The sequence below is a fragment of the Furipterus horrens genome, unplaced genomic scaffold, assembly GCF_987537825.1.
Source record: "Furipterus horrens unplaced genomic scaffold, mFurHor1.1.pri manual_scaffold_5, whole genome shotgun sequence".
Lineage (NCBI taxonomy): Eukaryota > Metazoa > Chordata > Mammalia > Chiroptera > Furipteridae > Furipterus > Furipterus horrens.
In genome coordinates, this window is record NW_028327175.1 from 700,225 (window position 1) to 723,580 (window position 23,356).

Genomic DNA, 23,356 nt, shown 5'->3' on the forward strand with positions numbered 1-23,356 from the left:
CGCCGCTCGCTCGCTCGCTCGCCCTGAAGGCAGCAACATGGCGGAGGTGAGCGGGGCCGGCGGGAGGCGGCCGAGCGGCCCGGCGTCCCCTCCGGCCTGGGCGGCCCGGGCCTCCCGCGTCTCCGGCGGCGGCGGCGGGCGCGCGCGGGCCCCCGGCGGGACCAGGCCGCAGCGGGCGGGCAGCGAGCCCCGGGCCGGGGACGGCGCCGAGTCGGGGCCGCGGGCGGACGCGGAGCCCGGCGCTGCCTGCGGGCGGACTGCGGGGCGGCGGCGGGGCCACGACGGTGCCCGCGGGAGGAGCGGCTCCCTGCTGCGGGGTCCGGGCGGCGGGCGCGGAGGGGCGCGGAGGGCGGGGTGCGGGAGCCCGAAGGCGCGGGGCGGGCGGACACCCTGCGCGCTGCGCCCCGGGGCCCTGGGCGGCCCTGTCCCCTGCAGGGTGCCGGCCGCGTCCCCCGGGACCGGTGAGCCGGGGTGGGGGGCGGGGGACAGGACGCGCGGGAGGGACCAGCGTCTCCGCGCTCCGCTCGGGGGATGCGTTCGCTCCTGTCTGGCAAGACGGTCTAGCTGCGCTCCGGCCTCCTTTCGGCGCGGACGGGGGACCCGGGCGCGGGGTGCGCAGGTGCCGGGGGACGAGGACCGGACAGGGGAGCCGGGGGTTCGGGACCCTGAGATGCGGGGTGGCGCCGGGGTTGCGGACCCCCTGTCCGGCGGCGATTCCTTGAGCGCCCCGGCCGGCCGCACCCGCCTGTCCGGCTCGGATCCGCGCCCGGGGCTCGGGAGGGAGGCCGGGCGGGCCCGGGGCGAGCGCGGCGGGCGGGACTCCTTCGCCCCAGGGCGGCCTCCCAGCGCCGGCCGCCCAGCTAACCGCGCGCTCTCTCCTCTCTCCAGGCTTCTTTCGGGAGTTCCAGCCCAGGTGTGTCCTATTTTCTCACCTCTCCTGTGGGTCCCCAGGGGCACGGGGCTCAGAGATGTGCCGCTGGAGGTTTCCCCGCAAAAGTTTGTCCTCGAGCTCTGCATCGTGCGTTTCTAAGACTTTCAGTGCCTGTCTCGGTAATTAAGTTGAGATCAGCCCAGAATAACAACCTTTCAGCAACACGATTGAATCGTAATAATACTCTTTGCAGTTTTCATGCCTTTATACTATTCTCTTTCTTTTTTTGCTGGTTGAAAAAAAGACCATGTTACAAAGCTGATAACAGACCACTGTTCTCTGCTCCTGACACATCGTGTTTTTTCTCCACGCTGGAAACAGTGAATCCGAAACCATCTTTGCACGGCTTAGGAAATTGAGCGGAGATGTTACTTTTGACTTAATTTGTTAGAACGTTGGGGCAGCTCCCCTGGTTTGTCTCATACAGCTTTCAGAACTGAGAGATGGCAGTACATTGTGTTAAAATCGAGCTTGGAGAGTTAGGAAAAGCTGCCTAGTGAGAAGCAGCGCAGGGTTTCCAAGTCGGGCTTAGGCGCGCGCTCCGTTTCTCTGCCTTTCGGGGCTGGAAGGCGCTGTGAGGTTGGGATGCGACGCGGACTCGCTCCAGGGCCCTGGGCCAGGCACCGTGGCTACCGTCTGGGGGGCCGGGGACCCCTACAGCCGTCCTGGTGGCCTGCGAAGCGTGAGGGTCGCTCTCCGTCTCCCACCCCTTCCCAGCGCGCTCCGGACTGCGCCTCCCGTCTCAGGCTCCGGACAAACGCCCTCTGGACGAGTGCAGCTCCCCCATTTCACCGTGAGGACGCTGGGGACTAACTGCGGAGCCACCCCCCCCCCCCCCAGCTCAGAGCGGCTCCAAGCGCTCCAGGCCCCGCGCCGCCCAAGCTCCCGGCCGCCCCGGGCCGCCCCCTCGTGGGTCGCTTGTGTGTTCGGTCGGCCTCTGAGGCCTCTCTGGGTTCTCGTTCAGGGTATTGTAAAGTAGTTAACACTGGGGACGAGAAATTTGTGGCTATTTAAAAATAACTGCCCACATCTTCACGTTTAAAAGTCATTTTGGGACGTTTCTGTAATTTTGAGACAAACATTTCTTCGTTATGACTGATTTCAGGAAAAGGATATTTATGCGCGTGATGCCAAACATCTGGATGATAATGGGATTTTTCCATTTCGTATCACTGTCTGCTGTTAAGATGTTGCAGTCTGAACAGCAAGCAAAAGGACGGTGTGGTTTTGGTTTTTAAACAAACTTATAACCTGTTTTCAATCGATGAGTCAATTTTAAAGAGGATTTTAGAGCTAGAAGAGACTCTTGAGGTCACTTAAGCCAACCCTGTGTGTTTTACAATGAAAAGCTGGACGGAGGCCCAGAGAGTTTAAATGACCCGCCTGGGGTTCCAGAAAGCCAGGGACAAAGCCAAGGGTAGACCCTGAGGCCCCTCGTGCCTGGCGATTACTGAGCGTCTTCCACGTGAACAGGGACCTGCTTCCCAGCCACGGGGTGCGTGGACCACAAAGAGGGGGGAGCTCTGCCCTCCGAGCAGCGGAAAGTCACTGTCCGGGTCTCCCAGACCCCTGGCATGCCACAGAGGTTTCCAGGGGCTCCTCAAAAAAACCTGTGAGGGTGAATGCTCTGCTTTTAAGCTACGTATTTAGTAAATATATTTTCCTTAAAATTAAGTTAATCCACCTGTACTTTAACAGGTACTATTTTCAGCATTAAAAATAACGTAATAATGTAAATCTCCTAAAGAATAAAGTCCCATAGAAATTATATATATAAAAAAAATATATATATATATTTTGAGCAAATGATCAGTGTTCTCCAAACTCAGAATCAAAAACATTGACTTCTGTCTGTAGTTTTTTCCATAGTGAAAAATCTCGGGTCCAGCTCAGTATTTTATCACACTGTCCTTAAGTGATTGAAATTTCAAACTATTAAAGAGCTTGACTAGAAGGAGAGCAGACTTGACACTGAGGGTGGATCTCCGCACCTCCCTCCGTTCACCCCGAGCTTCTGCACTTCCTTCCTTCCCAGCTCTGGGAGTCCTTGGTCTGACTGAATTAGATTCTGGAGCAAAACACACGGAGAAAATCCCGTTTTCCATCATTTGATTTCTTTCTCTTGGGATTGTGGGTCTTATTTATTTTTCCACTTTGTTTTCAGACTGTCTTGTTACTTCATATTTATCATTAAAATGTGTTACAATTATATAAACAAGTATGAATTGGCCGAAACAATTTGCAACGGGCTGCATCTTCCAAAACCTATGATTTTCTGTATTCCCTGCACATAATGTTCAGAATATTTTTTAGTAACCCGAAGGAAAGCATGTTCCCACCGTGTAAGGCCCGTCTGACGCATGCCGGGAGCTTGAGATGCTGTTCAGGACTAGATTGCTGTACAGCTGCTTCTCAGAAACTGGGTTTGTTCCAAAACCAGGTTTCTGTCGTATTTCGCATCTTTGATAGAGGTTTGGAATTTGGGTAACATTTATAGTCTCTTCTCCCAAAGCGTTTAGCCTTAGTGTATAACAGATTCTTGTGGAATCTTGGATTCATAATCCTTCCAACATTTTCCCATTGCCTTTAGACAAATGTATTAAACTAACCTCATAAGCAAGTTTGACTTTCCTATGAGAACATTTTTTAGGGCCACTTCATTTAACTATCACTTTGCTGCTTTTATAAGTCTTGTGCTTGTGGATTGGGCTCCTCATGCAAGTGTTGTTAAGTTATTCCACCCACCGCTTTTGCTGGTTTAGGTATCTTTTCAGAACTGTATGGTCTCCCTTTATAACCTGTGAAGTGTATAGTAAATGCATTCATTAAAGCTCACACGTAAACGTTAAAAGGCCCTGGCAGAAGAACACAGATAATTTCCTTTTGTGAGTAGCCATGTGAACCTGTAAAGCGATTGAGTCTGTTTCATCCCAGTAGGGTCTTTGTCTTCTGCGGATCATGACTTTGACCCGACCGCTGAGACGCTGGCGCCCGGCTACGGTGACGACAGGGCTCTGGAGGAGGAGGAGGTGGTGGACAGGGGCAAAGACTTCAGCGCGGAGATCGAAGACTTAGAAAAGGTACAGGGTGTTACTTGAACTTGCAGCAAAGATTTTGGAATTCTGTTGTCAATTATATTTTACAGTCTACTGTTTTTGATCTAACTTTTACAGAATGTCACTGATTTTATCATCACGTGGGAGGATAGCCTAATAAGTACTTTTTAATTTAATTTTTAAAAATTATGTTCTATCTGCTAACCTAGTTTTTTAAAAAGATTTTATTTATGTATTTTTAGAGAGAGGGAAAGGGAAGGAGAAAGAGAGAAACATCCATGTGTGGTTGCCTCTTGCGTGTCCTCAACTGTTGACCTGGCCCGCAACCCAGGCCTGTGCCCTGACTGGGAATCGAACTAGCGATGCTTTGATTCGCAGGCCGGCGCTCAGTCCACTGAGCCACAGCAGCCAGGGCTGCTGACCTAATTTTTAAGCTTATGCCAGCACAGTGAAGGAGGTACACCTGTGACAAGACGGACTGCCGGACTGCCGAGGTCGGTTGGGTGTGGGCACAGACAGACTCGGCTCTCAGCGCCCAGTGCCCCGCGTGCTGGGCCGCACCTCCCTTTGAGGGCGGAGCCTGAGGCCCCTGCAGCAGGGGCAGGGAGGGGCTTCTCTTCAGGTCACTCACACGTGGGTAGAGCTCTCAGAATATTACAAGAGAAGAAGTTTCACTCTATTTTAAAACATAAGGTAGTAACATCCCATTTTCTGTTCACCCCCAGTCATCTTTAAAAGTTGTCAGGAGTAAGTGGAGTTAATAACTTTTAAAATCCAAGTCTATATAAATTCAAACGAACTGGACTTTGAACACATATTTATACAAGGACTACAAAAGAGGCCTGCATAAGGGTCACCTTGAAAAAATGTAGGATTATCTATAAATTAACCTTATTTGCAAATTTCTAATCAGCTGAGAATAATAAAACCTTTCAGGAATACTATTGAATAATAATAATCTCTTGACTTTTCATGTCCCCTTTTTCTTTTTCTTTTTTAAGTACATTGTATTGATTATGTTGTTACAGTTGCAATTTTTCCCCCCCTTTGCTCCCCTCTGCCCAGTAGCCCCCTTCCCTCCAGCAATCCCACCCCCCTTAGTTCATGTTCATGGGTCGTGCATATAAGCTCTTTGGCTTCACCCTTCCCTATATTATTCTTAACTTCCCCCTGTCTATTTTGTACCAACCGATTATGCTTCTTAGTCCCTGCACCATTTCCCCATTTCTCCCCCTCCTCCTCCCAGTTGATAACCCTCCTGATGATCCCCATACCTATGATTCTGTTCCTATTCTGGTTTGGTTAATTGGATTTTGTTTTTATTTTTTAGATTCAGTTGTTGATAGATGTGTTTGTTGTCATTTTAGTGTTCATAGTTTTGATCTTTTTTTTTCTTAAGTCCCTTTGACATTTCATATAATAATGGCTTGGTGATGATGAATTCCTTCAGCTTTACTTTGTCTGGGAAGCACTTCATCTGCCCTTCCATTCGAAATGATAGCTTTGCTGGGTAGAGTAGTCTTGGTTGTAGGTCCTTGCTTTTCATCACTTTGAATACTTCTTGCCAGTTTCTTCTTGCCTGCAGTTTCTTTTGAGAAATCAACTGACATTCTTATGGGAACTCCTTCTAAGTAACTGTCTTCTTTTCTCTTCCTTTTAATATCTCTCTTTATCTTGAACCTTTGGCATTTTGATTATGTTCTGTCTTGGTGTGGTCCTCTTTGGGTCCAACTTGTTTTGGACTCTTTGTGCTTCCTGGACTTGTATGTCTATTTCCTTCACCAAATTAGAGAAATTTTCTTTCATTATTTTTTCAATTTTGTTTTCGATTTCTTGCTCTTCCTCTACTCCTTCTGGCACCCCCCTGATTCGGATGTTGGCATGTTTAAAGTTGTCCCAGAGGTTCCCAAGCCTCTCCTCATTTTTTTCAATTCTTGTTTCCTCATTCTGTACTGGTTGACTGTTTTTTTTCTTCCTTATGTTCCAAATCATTGAGTTGAACCCCGGCTTCCTTCCCTTCACCATTGGTTTTGTGTGGATTTTCCTTCATTTCACTTAGCATAGCCTTCACTTCTTCCCTTAAGTGTTTGCCGTACTCAAGCATATCTGTCAAGCCTGTGAGCATCTTTCACCAGTGTTTTGAACTCTGCATCTGTTAGGTTGGCTGTCTCCTCGTCTGTGAGGTTGACTATCTCCTCGTCACTTAGTTCTCCCACTGGAACCTTGATCCGTGCCCTCTTTTGGGCCATACTTCCCTGTCTCCTCATTCTGACAGGCTCCTGTGTGTGTTTGCCTCTGTGTCTTAGGCAGAGCTGTCGCACCTGTTATGTTGTAAGGGGCGGAGCCTTAGGGACTCGTCAGTAGAGAGTGACCTGCTTCACCATGTTGTGGCGCTGTGTGTGGGGGAGGGACCTGAGAGGGAACAATGCTGCTTGCCCAGAACTCGTCCCTTTTCAGGCACCTCTCCCACTTCCGCATGAGACTAGTGCCCCCCTAGCTGCACTGGCTGGTCAGGGGAGGGTTTCCACCTGGTTCCTGGACTCGGGAGGAGTCGTGTGTGCGGCTCACCCGTGGCCCAGGCTGACCGTCCAGCTCAGGCTGCGTGGCTCCGTGCCTCCAGAGCAGCTTCCTGCGGCTTCTGTCCCAAGTGGAGGGGTCACGGGCCGTGAGGGGTGGTCGGGGGACAGGCCACTCCCTCCGCAGGCTCACACACAAGGGGGGCTCTTGCACCCCACCGTGAGTTTACTTAGCGTGGGCGTGTTCTCATCAGGCACAGGGACACGCGTGCGGGCTGTGCCCGCAAAGGTGCAGGCCTGCCCTGGGGGCCCGACCCCGCCGCCTCGGTGTCCCTGCTGCTGCCGCCGGGGCTGCGGGGTCCTCCCGGCTCCCCACGCTCACGCTCAGCAGGGGCTCGGTGCTGCCGGCACTCGGGGCTCAGGCGCTTACTCCCGAGGGAAACGACGCCCCCGGGCGAGCTTTAAAAATGAGTCTCTTCACGGAGGGACATAACATTTACCTCGTCCGTGAATATGTTTTTTTAAGTTATTTATTCAAATAATTATAAATAGTTCTACACACTTGAGTAGTTGAATTAAAATATTTTTCAAAGGAAACACAGTTGACCCTTGACCACCGTGGGGGTTGGGGTGCTGACCGCCCCCCGCCCATGTGAGCGTAACTGGTAACCCACAGTTGGGCAGAAGCCTCGCTGGAACATAAGCAGCCGGGTACCACGTGTTTCGTCTGTTATGTGCATTATACGCTGTGTTCTCAGAGTCAGCTAGAGAAAGGAGAGGCACAAGGTTTGTGTGCAAGTCTGTGAGTTGTCACAGATCCCCAGGAAGTTCTTCCCGTGTATTTACTGAAAGCAGCCCGTGTCTGAGGGACCCCCGAGGTTCAAGCCCGCGCTGTTCACGGCTCAGCTGAGCAGCAGTACTGGGGGTCGGGGGGGGGGCGCTGGGCACCACGGGGGGCTCGGCCAGGGAGAGGGCTGGGGGTCCTGGGACTCGAACCGCAGCTCAGCCTCAGAGTCCTCGCCTTCAGTAGATGGTTTAGGAAGATAAAACCCAGAAAGGAGAACTGTGTCCTGAACACGAATAACAGCGGGCGTTGGTGTTTGTCATCGGTCAGCAAAGGTTCCCCTCGGCTGCCTTCTAAGTCACGTGCCAAGTAAATAACCCAGGGGGCGACTGTTCGCGCTGACAGTGACCAGTTAGTACCGACCGGCGGGCAGTGTTTCCAGGGCGGGTCCTCCCGGCAGCGCAGAAGCTGGAGGGAAAGCGGGTGGTGCTGGAGGCTGGTGGGCACCTTCGCGGCGGCCGTGGGGGCGGGACTGTCGTCGGCAGGGGCGGGAGAACGGAAGCCTGGCCCGGACCTGCCGGCGGTGGGCTGTGCCGGCCCGCGCTGACGCCGCGCCCGGTTCCTGCAGGAGGGGAGCATGCCGCTGGAGGACCTGCTGGCCTTCTACGGCTGCGAGCCCACGCTGCCCGCCGTCACCGGCTCCAGTGCCAACAGCTCCCCGAGCGGGCTCGCCGACGAGCTGCCGGACATGACCCTGGACAAAGTGAGTGCGAGCCTGGCGAGGAGGCGTCGCAGGCCGTGGCCACGGCCGTTTTTATTAGTGTCCCTGAACTTAAGGGGTTTTCTGATTCTGAAATGTAAGCTTCTTATCAGCCCATTGCTGTTACTGCTTGGGCGGCGGATCTGAACGCTGTCCGGCTTCAGCGGCGCTGCTTCAAAGGCGGCACGAGCTTTCTCCTATGTTGCATGTTGGAGTGCCCTTCCCTGATTGTCCGTCTGTCCTGGTGGACGTGTTTTGCCTAAACGTAGATTCTGCCCGAACCTCGTTTGACCCTGTGACACTGAATGCATTGATCAGTGAGTCCCCTGGGAGCCTTCAAACCAAGCGGCTCAGGCGGGGAGGGTCAGAGAGAAGCTCTGCGTCCGGGGCCCTGCGAGGGGTGGCGGCCGCGCTGCCTCGGGCCCGTCACTGACCGGCTGGTGCGGGGCAGGCCGGTCCCTGCCGAGGGACATTCACACAGCGCTGTCTCTGCTAACAGATCCCCGGGGCGCCTCCCTCGCCTTCCCCATCTCAGGCAGGGAGAGGAATCCACATCCTGGAGCCTCTTCCTGTGAGTTATGTTCCCCCTTCTCAGTTGAATGTGATGTGAGTGGGCCGCAGGCAGCAGCATCGCGCTCAGCAGACCACGCGGCCCGGCCCCGGCCCAGCCCAGACCTGCTGCCGGCCGGTGCCCTTCACCAGTGGGACTTCCCCAGTTACAGGAAGGGTGGGCTGACTGGGCTTCTCGGACTGGGTTTATAGTTGTCCCTCGGCGTCTGGGGGGCGGGGGGAGCGGCCCTGGGACCCCCCGGAACGCGCGTCTCTGAGGGTGCTCGGGGCCCCTCTGCGGACAGCGAGTAGGGCCTCCCGCCTGCTGTAGGTCATCTCTCGGTGGCCACACTGCGCTGTCGGGGGGCGGGAAGTCTGCGTGTTCGTCAGGACAGACGGCGTCGTGGGCCGGGCTGCTTAGTGCCCGGCGCCCTGATCTGCAGGCGGGGCTGTGGGTGCGGAGCCCTCGGGCGCGGACGGCCAGGGGAGGCGAGGTGCTGACCGCCGCGTGGGACTGCTTTTGTGTTAAAGTCTCTGAGAAGCAGCCTGCAGCCCCAGCCAGGGTCTTCCCCTTCCCGCGGACCTGGCGCATCGTTTGTTGTAAATGTCTAGTTACTCAACACGGTTAAGTCTTAGGTGTTTTTAAACATTTACATGAAGTAAATTATAGAATTCCAGGTTCTCTCAAAACTAAAGGAGCTTCCACTAGTCCTTAACTGTAATACCAAAGGAACTTTTGTGCCTAGTGTTATGGGAGGGCGTCTGCAAAGCCCACGAGTGGGGTCGTTTCTGACTCCAGCGCCACCTCCTGTTCTTACAGGAGGAAATAGCGAAAGACCTCTTGTCAGGGGACAGCGAGGAGACCCAGTCCTCCGCAGACGACCTGACGCCGTCCGTGACCTCCCACGAGGCTCCCGGCTTCTTCCTGCGGCCTCTGCGATGTAAGAACTGGGGGGCTGGCGGGGGCGTTTCATCGCATTCGGTGGTTTGTGCAAATAGTCTCAGTTTTTTACTTGATTGAAACGGTGACCGCTCTCACCGGGCTCGCGGGCAGCGGGTGCTGGGTTTGGAAGTCCGGCCGCTTGCTTAGCTTTGCACGGCTGTTTGTTTTCCAAGACTCACCTGTTCCCGTGAGAATCAGTCCTAGTTCAGCCGCGACATTTCATGGACTCTGGACTTCTGTCAACTGGCCCTTACTTGCCCGTTTTTAAAAACTGTCATTTGCTCAAAATGTATGTTTTATCTTTAGTGATTTATTTAATCACTTTCTTTCCTTGTAGTTCTTGGGGTTGTCCCTGAACGTGCATCAGTAACGTTTAGGTCTTTGAACAGAAATAACTTCTTATATGCACCTTGCTTGTTGTTCAGGTATTTTTATGGTGCAGCCGTTCAGTTAACCAGTTCACATGCACACGCACATGTCCCACGCATGCGTAGACATGACTGGGACGGACGCAGTGGGCGCTCTCTGGGTGCGTCTCAGTCTGATTTGTAAACCGACCTGCGGTGCTCGACCTTTTTTAAGGTGCCCCCGGTGGCCGGCGTGTGGCTTCCCAGACTGCGGCCTGAGTGCACGTAACCGCAAGGACACCGCGCACTGTCCAGAATCTTCAGGGTCTTGTCTGATGTCAGGGACGCGGGAGGAGTGCGGGGGTTGGTGTGTGTGTGCTGATCCGGGTAGTCAGCACGCTCTCACGTGCCGTGTGCCAGGCGCTCTCCCTTCTGCCTCAGAAGCAGGCGATAGAACCCTTCTGAAATGTGGTTTTCTTCTTCTAAGCAAATACTGCTTGTGATGGGGACAAAGACTCAGAGGTTGAAGACACCGAGACAGACAGCGGCAGCTCCCCTGAGGATTTGAGGAAGGTAAGCTGAGCGATCGTTTGGACTAAAGTATTGAAATGGCTTTTTAAGAAATTTTGTTACTACACGGTGCAGTTTCTTTTGACCTGCAGTAACTGATGAATGAGTTGGAAATGTTTCCAGTATTTGCTCTCATAATAAGGTGTCCTTGCTTCTCTGCCTCGTCCCGAAGGAGATAATGATCGGTCTGCAGTATCAAGCGGAGATCCCCCCGTATCTGGGCGTGTATGGTGGCGACGAGAGAGGTGAGAGAGGCGCTGGCGGGATAGGGCCGGGCCGGCTGGGTCTCCTCGCCCCGCGTTCATTTAAGTGCCTCCTTAGGGACCGGCTGTGGCCGTGGGGAGGGTGACTCAGAGGCCGGCAAGCTGCGGGCCTGGCTAAGGAATGCCATGCCTGTGTCCATGCGGGACCCCACGTCCGGCCTCCCCGCCCCTGTTAACGTGGGGGACGGGCGCCTGGCCTGCCTCTGGCTCCGAAAGAGTCGGGTAGGGCCTTACCACCTGAGATCGCGAGGATGCTCGGGGGCGATCCTCTTGGAAAGAAGACTCTTGAGTCAAAAAGACCTGCCCGTCCTGGAAGCGGAGGCCATGGAGCGAACGGTCCCGCTCTTGGCTGCCCTGCCGTGAGCCCCGCCTCGGTTGCTGGCTGGTCCCTGGGGTCTGGGGACAGGGCGAGGGAGGCCCTCAAGGTGGGGGTGCAATTCCGCGTCCTTGGTGAGCGCGGCATTGCCTGGGCGCCGTGAGGTCACAGCGGCAGCCCAGTGTGTCCGGAGTCCTCCTTCCCTCCTCCTCTGTCCCGTTGTCCCCACGGAAAGGCAGGGAGGCCTGGTCGCCCTGCCCGCCAGCCATGGCTGTCCCGGCATCACCGTTTCCCTCAGCTGCTCTCGGGGCCGAGAGACCGCTGTCCCAGGGAAGCGGGCCGTCGCCGCGTCTTCCGATGCCCGGCCCCTGGCAGCGGTCAAGGTCTCTCAGCTCCGTACGCACCCAGGAGGGAAGGCCCCCTCTCTGCCCTCTGAGGGAGCGAACCCAGCTGACCCAAGAGTAAAGACACTGGTTCCAGAAGAGTCACCACAGCTGACTCTCGCCCGCGGAAGTGGTGGTGCAGCGCCACCAGCGGGGAACGTGGCGCGCGTGCTGTGGCCCCTGCCGCCCGGGGAGCTCCCAGCAGTTACCTCCGCTGGCAGTGCTGGCGCCCGCGGGCCGCGAAGGCAGCGCTGGGGACAGCGCGGCGGGGCCCGGGCAGTGGCCTGGCCCACCGCGGGGGTGGGGGCTTCCGTGCCCCGGCACTGGGTGTGCGTGTGAGGCGCTCCTGTTAGCGGCGGTTGGCTTGGTGGTCCGTCGGTCCCTTTACGTGAGTGTAGACAGTTGACGCCTCTTACTCTCGTTCGTTTTTGGTTTATCTGCCTTCTGCAAATAAACATTTAACTTCTGGGAGGAAGTCAATAAAGGAAAGATGGAAAAAAAGGAAAAATGAACCTTTATTAGGTATTTCATTATTGGCAGATCCTTTAGTTTTTATTTAGTTGTCCACTTTTAACTTCTGGACATCTCCTAGAGCCCTTTTGGGGGTTCACAGGAAAACCCCGTGGAGGGGCTTGAGGAACTCGCGCGGTTATCCGTACCCCGCACGGGGCGGTTCTGAGGCACCGCCGGGGAGTTCACGGGAGGCTGGACTGGGCAGGGGACGTTCCGGTCGGTCACGGATTCTGCCCCCAGCAGAGCTGCCTGCTTCAGCCGCGGGAATGCACTTGGTTCTTCACAGAGTTACACGTGTTGTAAAGCTTTGCCAGTGACCCGGCCAACTGTCCCCGCAGGGAGCGGCTTGTCCCAGTGTGGAGCTGGCGAGGAAGAGGAGGGTGGGCTCCCTCTCGAGGGCGCTCACTGTCCACCTGTGCTCCGCAGGGCCTGACCAGGAGGACCAGCTGCTCTGGCGTCCCGGCGTCGTCCTGGAGAGCAGAGTGAAGGAGTACCTCGTGGAGACCGCGCTGAGGGCTGGGGACGCGAAGGCGGACAGGGGCCCCGCGGGCGCGCTCACGAGGGACAACGAGCAGGTGAGCCCCGGCCCGTGGCGCAGCCGCCCGCGGGCCTGTCCCCAACGGCTCCCGGCTCCCGCAGATGCGCCTCCCATCACCCCTGGTGTCTCCCTGGCATTTATTATTTCGTGTTTACTTGATTTTATATTTCCTTTTCTGATAGGTTTTTTAAACTTGGAAAACACTGGTTAAAAACTTCTCGAGACTGTGGTTCCGTGTTTTCTGGTCTTTCCCTGTCCGTGTGCACACATCTTCCTTCGGCTCCTTTGTGTCCTGTAATCACTGAGCCGCCGTCCTTTGCCACGGGGCGCTCTTCGCTTCTCCGTTCTTGGTGCCTGCGTGTCCCTTTCCGTGGCTGTAACACCATTTACTCAGACATTCTCTGGGGGACTTTGAGGGTTACGATAAACGTCTTTTTGGATTCTTCTTGAACTTCCGTCTCCTGGTCGTGTGGTGTGGGGGTGGGACTCTCGCCTAGGAAGGACTTTTTAAATAGCCTTGTTCTGCCCCCGACACCATGCCCGTGGCTCTGCCAGCCCAGGGCGTGACTGGCAGGGACCAGAGACTGGCAGATGTTGGCCGGTGCCCGGGGGACGGAGGGAAGTCACGCTCTGAACTTCCCAAGGGCTCCTCTGCTGTCCGGGGAAGTCCCGTTGGGTTCTCGTACTGATGTTTCGTTAAAGGGATAAATTAATTTTGGAAGAATTAGTACCTTTGGAACATGAAACCTTCACTTCAAGAACATGACCTGTGACTCCCTATTTATTGACTGTTTTCATCACTCAGATGTTTTTGTTTGAACATGGTGTGCAGCTAATTAATTTAATTCATTACTCTTTTTTTAAAGTGTATTTTATTGATTATATTGTTACAATAGTTCCAATTTTCCCCCCTTTGCTCCCCTCCACCCAGCACCCCCCCTCCCCCAGCAATCCCACCCCCCCAGTCCATGCCCGTGGGTCGGATCATTAATATCTTTTAAATAGTGTGTATTCAGTGCTGTTATGAGTGGGATCTCTTATATTTATAATTGTATGTTGTTGATACAGAGGAATATCAGTTTTTACATTTTTCTCAGCTGTTGAAACTGCTGACGTAATGATCCTCAGCTGTTGCTCTTAGGTTTTCCAGCCTTAAAGTCCCTGCTGCGTCCTGCTCTTACTCCGTCCTCACCATCGTTCGACCGCTTGCTCCTGCCGCGTGTGCGGCTGCGCGTGCCGCAGCTCAGGGACGCCGGCCGCGGTGCTCTGTGGCCTGTGTCTTGCCGGGCGGGCGCTGGCTCCTGCCGCGGCCTTCAGGGCGGGAGGGTGGAAGGTGTCTGCCCACAGCCACCACGGTTCTGCTGTTTAAATTGGAAGTGGGCACTAATTTACCAGGTGCTTCCCTGCGGCTGTTGTGATTGTTCTTCAATGGTTAATTATTAATGTATCGATTACTAACCTACTGATGATAACATATAGATAGGTTAAGTTAATAAATTAATACAGGTTTGCCAATATTGAGCCATCCTTGCCTTTCATGAAACTTACTTGGGAAGGTGGATTATTATTTAACTTTCAATTGATTTCTGTCTACTTCTATTTAATATATTCGTAATTTCAAACAGACTTAATAGGAAGAAATTCTGATTTAAAGACAATGAGACCTTTGTGATGGATGGGAGTGAGTGAGGCCGTTGTCGTCCCCAGTCCCTGAAGGTCCTAGTTCCCGCGCAGGCCCGCTTCTGTGCTCTGCCGATAGAACGCTCGAAGGCAGGACGCAGCCCTGCAGAGTCGGAGCTGGGTAGTTCTGATTGTTCCCAGCTGGAAAAAGTGATACAGAATAGGGGGCTTCCCCCACTCAGAAGACCTGGTGATAATAAAGGTCAAGAGGGCCCCTGGCAGATGACTGCCGAGGGGCGGGGTCAGGTGGCAGGGGCACCCACAGGGTGGTCGCGGAGGCTGATCGTCACAGCACCTGTGCCCCCAAATGTCCCGAGGGCGTTTCAGCTGGCATTTGCCAGGACTCTTGTTGGTTGGTTGGTTTTTAATGCTGTAAGTATGGACTTGGGCTATTTTTATTGACTAGTTGTTTTCCTCTCTCCTAGGCATTGTATGAGCTTCTTAGGTGTGACCATAACATCAAGGAAGCCATCGAGAGGTACTGCTGCCGTGGAAGGGCGTCCCAAGGTGAGGCACCCCGGGGCCAGGAGGGGTGGTGGGGACGCCACTGGGGGTCAGAGTGAGCACGTGCTGTGAGGGACAGGGCAGCCTGTGACACCCCCGTGAGGTCTTTGTTCATCTTTGTACGGAGTGACTTCTCCTTTCTCTGCCCTCTGATGGTAGGTGGACCAGAGGCGGCTCATGTAAAGTTAGTGCCCGCGTGACCTCCACTTTCTGGAAGATCTAGTTACAGAACAAAGCAGACCCCAGAGATGACAGTGTACCCAGAGTGGTTAAAAAGAATGACTTTATGATTTCATTGGGAGGAAAGTTGTTCTTTCTTTTTTTCTGTGGGAAAAAAATGGATAGGAAATGGGTGGAGATGGAAAATTTAAAAGAGAAACATGTATCGTTAGTACAGGCCATTGAATTTAGTTTGAGAAGTGTGCGTCTGGCAGTTACGTAACAGCGTTTTACGGCGCGTAGGCCGCGCGGGTCCGGGAGGCTGCAACCCCCGAGGCTCTCGGGAGGCCTGTGTGGAGTGAACCGATGCCTAGTGATGTTACGGAAATGGCCTAGAACAACGTAAAGGCTGAAAACAGTACATCGAAACTTGTAGGCTGAGACAGTCTATTGAAATGTTTCCTTGTGAAAGCTGCTATTTTGAAAAAAATTATTTTAAGCTCTCATAACTCTGTAGATAGTGGTTTCTTCTTTAGTTCACACTGTGTCTCGTGCCCCCCCCCACCCCCCCACCCCCACCGTGGACGCCTGTTGGGAGTCCTTGGGACCTGGCTCCCTGCGCCTCTGGGCTCCTCCCGCTCGAGGAGCCAGGGACTAGGGCTCCCGGCCCGGCACCTGCCGCGGCGGGCAGGCCCGACCTTCTGAGAGGTGGGCCGTTTCTCGTGTCCTCTGCGTCCCCAGCGTCTTTTCCACTCTGAGAGCTGACTTCAGGTTAATATGTATGGATTCTTTATGGTCTGTGTATGGAACTTATGGTTTTGATGTCAAACCAAAATAAACTGCATTTTACATCAAGTCAAATCCTTTTTTTTTAATTAGAAAAAAGTATGCTCATTGCTTTAAAAAAGAACGAGTATAAATTGTAGAACAACATTAAATTCTTATCCCACCATACAGAAAATAAAATCCCAGTGTTTGTATTTTGCTATTCTAGACTCTTTGAGAAGATTTATAGCGGGCCTACTCTTGGTAACCCTAACAGAAGTCTCCAGCACACAGCACGGGTGTGGGGTGCGGCGGGGCTGGGGAGGGCGGGCGGGAGAGACGGCTTACGGCCTTTGACGCGGAGAGCGCACCGAAAGTGTCTGAGGCCAACGCATCTCTTTCCGCTTTCCTCAGAGGGAATGACGGCATGGACGGAGGAAGAATGTCGCAGCTTTGAGCACGCGCTCATGCTTTTTGGAAAAGATTTTTATCTCATACAGAAGAAGAAGGTAAGTCAGGCAAACTGCTGCAGGGAGGTTGCTTAGTTGTCAGAACGAGTAGACGCAACGAACTTTCAGGTCACTTGGGCAGAAAACCAAGCCGCTACTTGCCAGCACTTCCCCGCTGCTGACATTTCTGGGCCTGCGCCGCGCGTGGCGGGATGCTCGGACCTGCCTGCAGTGGCCCCGCGCGCGCACCTCTGCCCCGCGCGGCGTGCACTGCTCCCAGACCGGGACTTACTGGTTTCTGGAAGTCTTTCTCTTCGGCTGTTCCCTTGACTTTCCTTTCTTTCTAAACTGTTCAGAGGTTTGTGGTCTCAAAAATGTTTTTCTTCAGCAAGAAGTGCAGGCGCTGAAGAGACATTGGATCTTGAAAGCAGCTAACGGTACTCTCACAGCCCGAGCTGCCGGCGGGGACGCGGCGCCGCGGAGGCTTCCCTGCTGGTGAGAGCGCCGTGGGGCAGCCACTGCGGGGCGCAGGCCGGCGTTTCCTACCGAGGTGCACCCGCCTCTGCCGCACGCTCCAGCAGCCGCGCTCCTTGGCTGTTCACCCAAAGGAGCTGAGGGTTTACGTGTGCACAGCGGCTTCCACACTTTGTAGCCGTGCTATTCGTCGTAACTGGCAAAACTTGGAAGCAGTGGAGATGCCCTTGGAGGTGAATGGATAAACCGAGGTTCATCCCCGTGACAGAGGACTGACTGCTCAGCTCCAAAAAGAAGTCAGCTGTCCAGCCAGAAAAAGCCATGGAGGACCCTTACGTGCCTCTTGCTAAGCCAGAGAGGTCACCCCGAAGGGGCTGCGTACTGGACGCTCCTGATGACTGTGTGGCTCCGGGAGAGGCAACCCTGGCGACAGGGTCGCAGGCAGGGAGCGGTGGCTCTGCGGAGCCTGGCGGGGCGCCGCTCTGCCTCTGCCACACCCACAGACCGTCCCCTGCCGCAGGCGCAGCGATGGCCACCCCGGCCTCCGGACGGTTGGGGTGTGGGGACTCTGTGCCTTTGCTCACGCCTGTTGTGAAGCCAAAAGGGCTCTAAGAAAGGCTTTTTAAGCACGCGTGTGCGTGTGCGCGCGCGCACTAACGGTTTGGAATAATGACGTCTCATTAGTTTATTATTACTTTCCGTCACCCTAAAGGCACATGGGATTCTGAAGTATTTACATGGGTAGTTCCATGGTTTATCCTTTTCCTTTTTAATTAGGAGACTTTATTTTTTAGAGCAGTTTTTGCTTTAGGGAAAAGTTGATCAGTAAGAACATAGCATTCCCTTAGACCTCCCCTCCCCCATCCGGGACGTGCAGAGCTCCCACGAGTGTTGCTATCTTACGTCACTGCCCTGACCGCTGTGGCTGAGTGGGCTGGGTGTCATCCCACAAACCGAAAGGTTGGGACACCTGCCTGGGTTGCAGGTTCGGTCCCCGGTCAGGGTGCGAACGGCAGGCAACCAGCCGATGTTTCTGTCACATGGATGTTTCTCTCCCTCTCTTCCTCCCTTCCCCTTCTCTAAAATTAAAAATTAAAAATATCTTATGTTAGTGTGATACGTTTATTAGAGTTAGTAAATCAGCATTGATATGTTTTTATTAACTGAAGTCCCTAGTTTACATTAGGGTTCACTCTTCCTGCTGTACGTCCTGTGGGTTTTTGAAAAAGGTACAGTGATGTGTGTCCACCATTATGTGTCCGAGGGGCTTCACTGCCCACACTCCGGGTGCCCTGCCTGTCCTTCCCTTCCCCCTGGCCCCTGGAGACCGTGACCCTGTCCCCTCCTCCAGCGTGCTGTCCTTGGTGGAACCTGACGGCAGGCGGTCTTCACAGTGGCTTCTCTCACCGAGCCGCGGGCCGCCAGGGTTCTGTGTGTCTTGTGGTTTGAGAGCTCTTTTCGTTTCTCACTTTTCTCTTTATTCCATCCGCGGATGTACTAGCTTGCTGGTCCATTCCCCTACTAGAGGACATCTCAGTGACTTTCAGGTTTTGACAGTTAAGAATAGAGGTTGGACGGATGTCTGTGTGGAGTTTGTGGACAGGTGTTTGCACCTCCTTTGGGTCAGCACCTGGGTGTGAGGGCTGCATTGCGTGGCCGCAGCGTGGCTCGTCCCTCCAGCGAGGAGTGTGCGTTCTGGTTGGCAGCCTGGCCGCAGGGTCAGTGTTTCAGGAGGCGGCTCTCCCACGGGTGTGGCCTGGTGGCATGCCGGTTCGACTGCGTGGGCCCGGGCACGGTGTGCCGCATCTCCTCACGTGCCCACCTGCGACTGTCCTTCGGTGGCGTGGGGCAAGTCCCCGCCCAGCTTCAATCGGGTGGGTTTTTTCCTTTACTGTTGAGTTTTAAGATTCTTTTGTGTATTTCGGATAGCAGTGCTTTGTCAGATACATGTTTTGGAAACATTTTCTCCTAGTCTGTGGCTTGTCTTTTCATTCTGTTAGTAGTGTCTTCGCAGGCAGAGCAGTTTTTAGTTTTCGTGAAGTCCGACTTCACTTCCCTCGTCACAGTGCGCCCTGCTCTCCGCGTTCTCCCAGAGAGCCGTCGGCTGGCTCCTGGGGGCCGTCCCGGCCCCCCCGTTACCATGGGAGAGGCGTGTGGTTCAGTGCTGTGCACCCGGGCCTGTGCCCCACCGCGGGGTTACTTCGTGGGGAGGACGCAGATCTGTGTCTAGACCCTTCTTCTGCACGTGGATGTCAGTAGCCCAGCACTGCCGGCGGACTGTGCTTCCTCCGCTGGCCTCCTCAGCTGTCAGCTGACTGTTTGTGGGGGTCCCGTTTGGGGGCTCTCGGTCCTGTCCCGTTGACCTGTCTGTCGGGGTTCCCCAACGCCCCACGGCCTTGTTGCTGTCGCCTCGGTCAGGCCTGCAGTCGAGAGTGTCCGGCTCTTTCTGCTTCTCCGTGGGGGTGGGTGTTGCGGGGGTTTTGCCTTCCCACGTAAACCTTCGGGTTGGTTTGCCAGTGTTTCATAAGGAACTTGCTGGGATTTGTTCAGGATGGCACTGAATCTGTAGATCAAGCGTGGAAGAGCTGCCATTCTAACGGCAATGCGTCTTCCTGCCCATAAGGGCATTCTCTCTCCGTTCTTAGTTCTTCCTCAGTCTCTTTAATCGGAGTCTTGCAGTCTGTCTTGCCTAGATCACACATGGGTTCTGGCAGATGTATCCCTTTGTATCTGTGTGTGGGGTGCTGGTATAAACGGTGTTGTGGTTTTCGTTGGTCAGTGCTGGTGTTAGGAGAGCAGTTGACTTGCATGTTGATCTTGCTGTGGTCCTTGGTTAGTTCCAGGGTTTTCCAGGTGATCCTTCAGGGTTTTCTATGTAGATGATCGTCCGTCGGTGAACAGAGGAAGTTTCGTGTCTTTTTCTTGGTCTATATTTCTTTTATTTTTTTTGTCGTTGCATTAGCTAGACCTTCCAGTATGATGTTGAATAGTTTCATGCTTTTTTGTATGTATGAAAACATAGTCTTCTCAAAGATGAGATGACATGTTTAATTTAGTTAATAGATAAGAGATTTAAAGAAGTCTGGGGTGCCCCCAAACGGTCAGTTTTGCAATGACTTATGAAATGTGTTTATTTCATAAATAATTAAGTCCTATAATTTACTAGACGTGGTTTTAAGCACTTAGAGATACATCAGTGAACAAGACAGGAAAGGTCTCTGTCCCCAGGAAGCCTATATTCTCTGCAAGGATGGAAAGTTAGTGATGTTCGTTGAAAGGTGTCCTTTACTTTTTTGGTTTGAACAGCTTATTCCCAGTTATTATATCGTGTTGTGCTCACCAGTCAGGATAGAGTTTCCGAAGCTTCCGTACTGGGTACCAGGTCCGCAGTGGAGAAGGTGTCTGTGGAGAGAGGGGTGCGGAATTCAGTCTGGGCGTCGGAACTCGCCCCGTGCCGGGTGTGGTCGGGGGAGCCCTGGCCTCCTGGCCCGGTGGGCAGCCCGGGCGGCGAGGCTCGCGTGGCGCCGCTGCTCTTGCCCAGCTCTGCGGGAGCCGAGGGCCGAGTGCGTGCCGGAGGGGGCACCGCACTGCCAGTGCGGGAGTCACCCTGCACTCCAGGGGCCGTCGAGTGCCGACCCCTTTTCCAAAGGAATCCAGAGTCTCTTTTGGATCATGGGGCCCTCTGATAGCGTGACCGCGCTGCAGCGCTCCCTCCCGGGAAAGGGTGCCCGCGCGGCGTCTCAGGATGGGCGGGCTCCAGGGGCCGCTCACGGACTGTCCCTCAGCGCTCGGACGGGCCCTGCTGGCCAGGGTCGCAGGGAGGGGCCGGGGAGGGCGGTGACGCACGCCAGAGCTTCAGGGTGTTCCGTGAGGGCGTGAGAGAATTCCTCAGTGCACGTTTATTTTATAAACACATGTGTTCTGGTTTAAGTAAAAAACAAACGTCAGGCTTTTGAAGGTAGCCTCATAAAATGTTCAGGATTTCATCATTCTGAAAATGTCCCATGGACTGAAGTTACAGCGTTGTTAAAAAATTTTTTAAAAATAAAGTTTAGCCCTGGCTGGTGTGGCTCAGTGGACTGAGCGCCGGCCTGTGGACCCAAAGGCCTCCTGTTCAGTCCCCAGTCGGGGCCCAGCTGGGGGCACGTGAGAGGCAGCCACACACGGATGTTTCTCTCCTTCTCTTCTCTCTCTCTCTCTCTTCCCCTCTCTCTAAAAATAAATAAGTAAAATCTTTAAAAACCCAGTTTATAAAAGACCAGGTCTGTTTTAAAACCCTCCCCTTTCTCGTCAGGTGAAAACGAGGACGGTCGCCGAGTGCGTGGCCTTCTACTACATGTGGAAGAAGTCCGAGCGCTACGACTACTTCGCTCAGCAGACGAGGTTTGGGAAGAAGCGGTACAACCACCACCCCGGCGTCACGTGAGTGCCGTGGGCTTCGCCCGGGGGCGCGGCGTCTGCACGGGCCTGTGCAGCCTCAGAGTCACGGGGGTCTTTTTCAGGGACTACATGGACCGTTTGGTGGATGAAACAGAAGCTCTGGGCGGGACCGTCCCTTCTCCCGCCTTGGCCTCAGACCGCCCCGAGCCCGTTCCCGACCCGCAGCTGAGCCTCCTCAGCTCCCTCGCCGCCGGGGACTTGGCAGGTAAGGCGGGCGCCCGTGGTGCCACAGCCCTGCGAGGCCAGCGCCCCACCGCCGCCCACGGGCGCCCCGCTCAGCCCGCTTTCTTCTCCCCGCAGCTCTGAGCGGCGGCGTGGCGCCCGGCCGCAGCCCCGCGGGCGTGGACTGTCTGGATGACGGCTTCTCCGCCCTGGGCAGCGCGCCCCGGCCGCAGGGCGGCCACGTGCCCGTGAGCGGCGAGGAGCTGCTCTCGCTGCCCGGCAGTGGGGAGGGCGACTGCTTCCAGCTGTTCGAGACCGGCTTCTACCACGCGGAGCTCAGCCCCGTGAACGCGTGCAGCGAGGGCGTGGAGCGGCCTGCGAAGAGGCTGAAGATGGGCCTCGCGGTGCCCGAGCCCTTCATGAGCGAGGTCTCCGTCAGCGGCCTGGGCGTGGACTTCGACAGCCACGCGCACCACCTCGCCAGTGCCAAGATGGCCATGTCCGTGGCCGACTTCGGCGAGGCCCACGGCTTCCTCAGCGCCCACGCCCTGCACCCGCACGCCGCCCTGCACTCCGAGTGAGCGCGGCGGGTGGGGACGGGCCTGCTCCGCTGGGTCTTTCACTGGACGTTGGAACGTTCCGCTGTGACATCAGTGATGTCAGTGTGTATAGACCTGCGTCTTGATTTGTCAAGACTTTTCATTTTTCAGCCCATAAATGTGGAATTGAACTGTGATCAGCGCAGCGCTAAGCTCTGCTCACCCCTCCCGCCCTCCTCGCGCTCCCCTCCCCCGGGCTGGAACCTGCAGACCGAGGCCACCCGCTCGGAACCAGCACAGATGCTCCGGCCTCAGGAGCGGCTCCCCTTCCTGTAAATCCCTTTTGCCGTAACGGATGCAGCGGAATCACAATGTTTACAGGGGCCAGTCCTGATTCCTGCGAAATGTAGCATTTTGTGGTTTTCTTAAATAACAGCAGGGGTAGGTTTCTTTAAACTGCACACACCTGCAGGGGTTTTCAAAACGGACGCTTCTCTCATGTCGTTCACGGGAGCGCTTCGGTTTACAGAGCGGCGAGTCCGCCGCCAGGAAGCCGCCGCCGCCGGGGGCCTGCCAGCCGGGACGCCTCCGACGGGGCCGCGTGCCACGGAGTCGCCCGCACTGTCGGGACGTCTTTTATGTAACTTCGTTGATTGGAAACAGATTTGGCGTTTGAGGATGTGGCATCCAGATGGGGCTTGTCCACCGCGGTCAAGATTGTAATTGTGGAAACGACACCGGCCAGTGACGCTTCCGTCTGTCCCGAGCCCGGCCTGCGGGGCGGGGTGTCCGTCCGGGCACCTGTCCCGCTGTCGGTGGCGCTGCAGTTCCAGGTGTTAGCGTTGCGGAGGGATGTCCACGGTTTACACGTGATGCAGTAGAACCTTGACGTATATCTAAACGTTGTTGTTTGGCTGAAATAGCTGGCGAGGAAAATGTGAGTTCCGATCAGAAATAGACGCGTCTCCCACTCGGTTTGTATCGGGAGCGGGAGCGAGAAGCCCTCGTCAGAGACCGTGGCTGCCTTCGCTCCGTGGACGCCTGTCTTCACGCTGTGAGGTGCACTCGGACCGCAGTAACCCAGTATCGGGGCGCAGTAAGCTCTGCTTTCACGTTTCAGTTAGAACTCAGAGTTCTCCTTTCCTTTAGAATTTGCCCCGCTGTAGTTTAAAACCCCAATTTCTGCTCGTTTTGCTTTGCACAAAGCTCACCTGCTGGGCTGCATTGCTGGTCTCCGTCCGCGGTCAAGGGCGCGCTGCCGCGCCGGCACCGGAGGGCCGGAGCGTGTTTATTCCGCGGACTGTGGCCGGCACCGACGCCCTCCGTCGGGCGGTGCGGGGACCGCTCTTCCTTTGCCGCGTTTTAGCGAAGGGTGCTCCGAAGTGTCTACGCCGTGCAGCGCGTGTGCCGCGAAGTTTCGTGCGGCGCGGGAGGCGAGGACTGGCGCCGGGGCAGCCCGCGGCCTGTACACCTGGGGGGCAGCGTCCCCGAGTGCGCCTCTGGGGTGCTCGCTGCGGACTGGACTCCCGCGAGCGGTCGGCACGGCCTCTCCTGCGGGGGGACGCGGGCCCTCGCCTCCCGCTGGTAAAAGCTTTAACGCCGCTCCGGTGCCCAGCGGCCGCTCCGGCGGGCCAGGCGGGGGCGGCGCCCGCTGCGCTCCGGGTGTCTATGCATCGCGGGGCCTGGCCCCAGGACGGAAAGTGTTTCTTCCCTAA

The 23,356-nt window shown here is 55.3% G+C and overlaps 1 protein-coding gene across 1 annotated transcript; it reads left to right on the forward strand.

Moving 5' to 3' along the window:
* MIER3 (MIER family member 3) lies at positions 1–23,140 on the forward strand. The gene is made up of 14 exons (XM_090276103.1): positions 1–46; positions 889–913; positions 3,866–4,011; positions 7,916–8,050; positions 8,547–8,618; positions 9,417–9,537; positions 10,374–10,459; positions 10,629–10,701; positions 12,358–12,506; positions 14,575–14,656; positions 15,992–16,086; positions 20,795–20,922; positions 21,003–21,145; positions 21,241–23,140. The coding sequence occupies exons 1-14, from the start codon at positions 38–40 to the stop codon at positions 21,681–21,683; spliced, it is 1,707 nt and encodes a 568-aa protein (XP_090132229.1). The 5' UTR covers positions 1–37; the 3' UTR covers positions 21,684–23,140.
* The last annotated feature ends 216 nt before the right edge of the window (positions 23,141–23,356 follow it).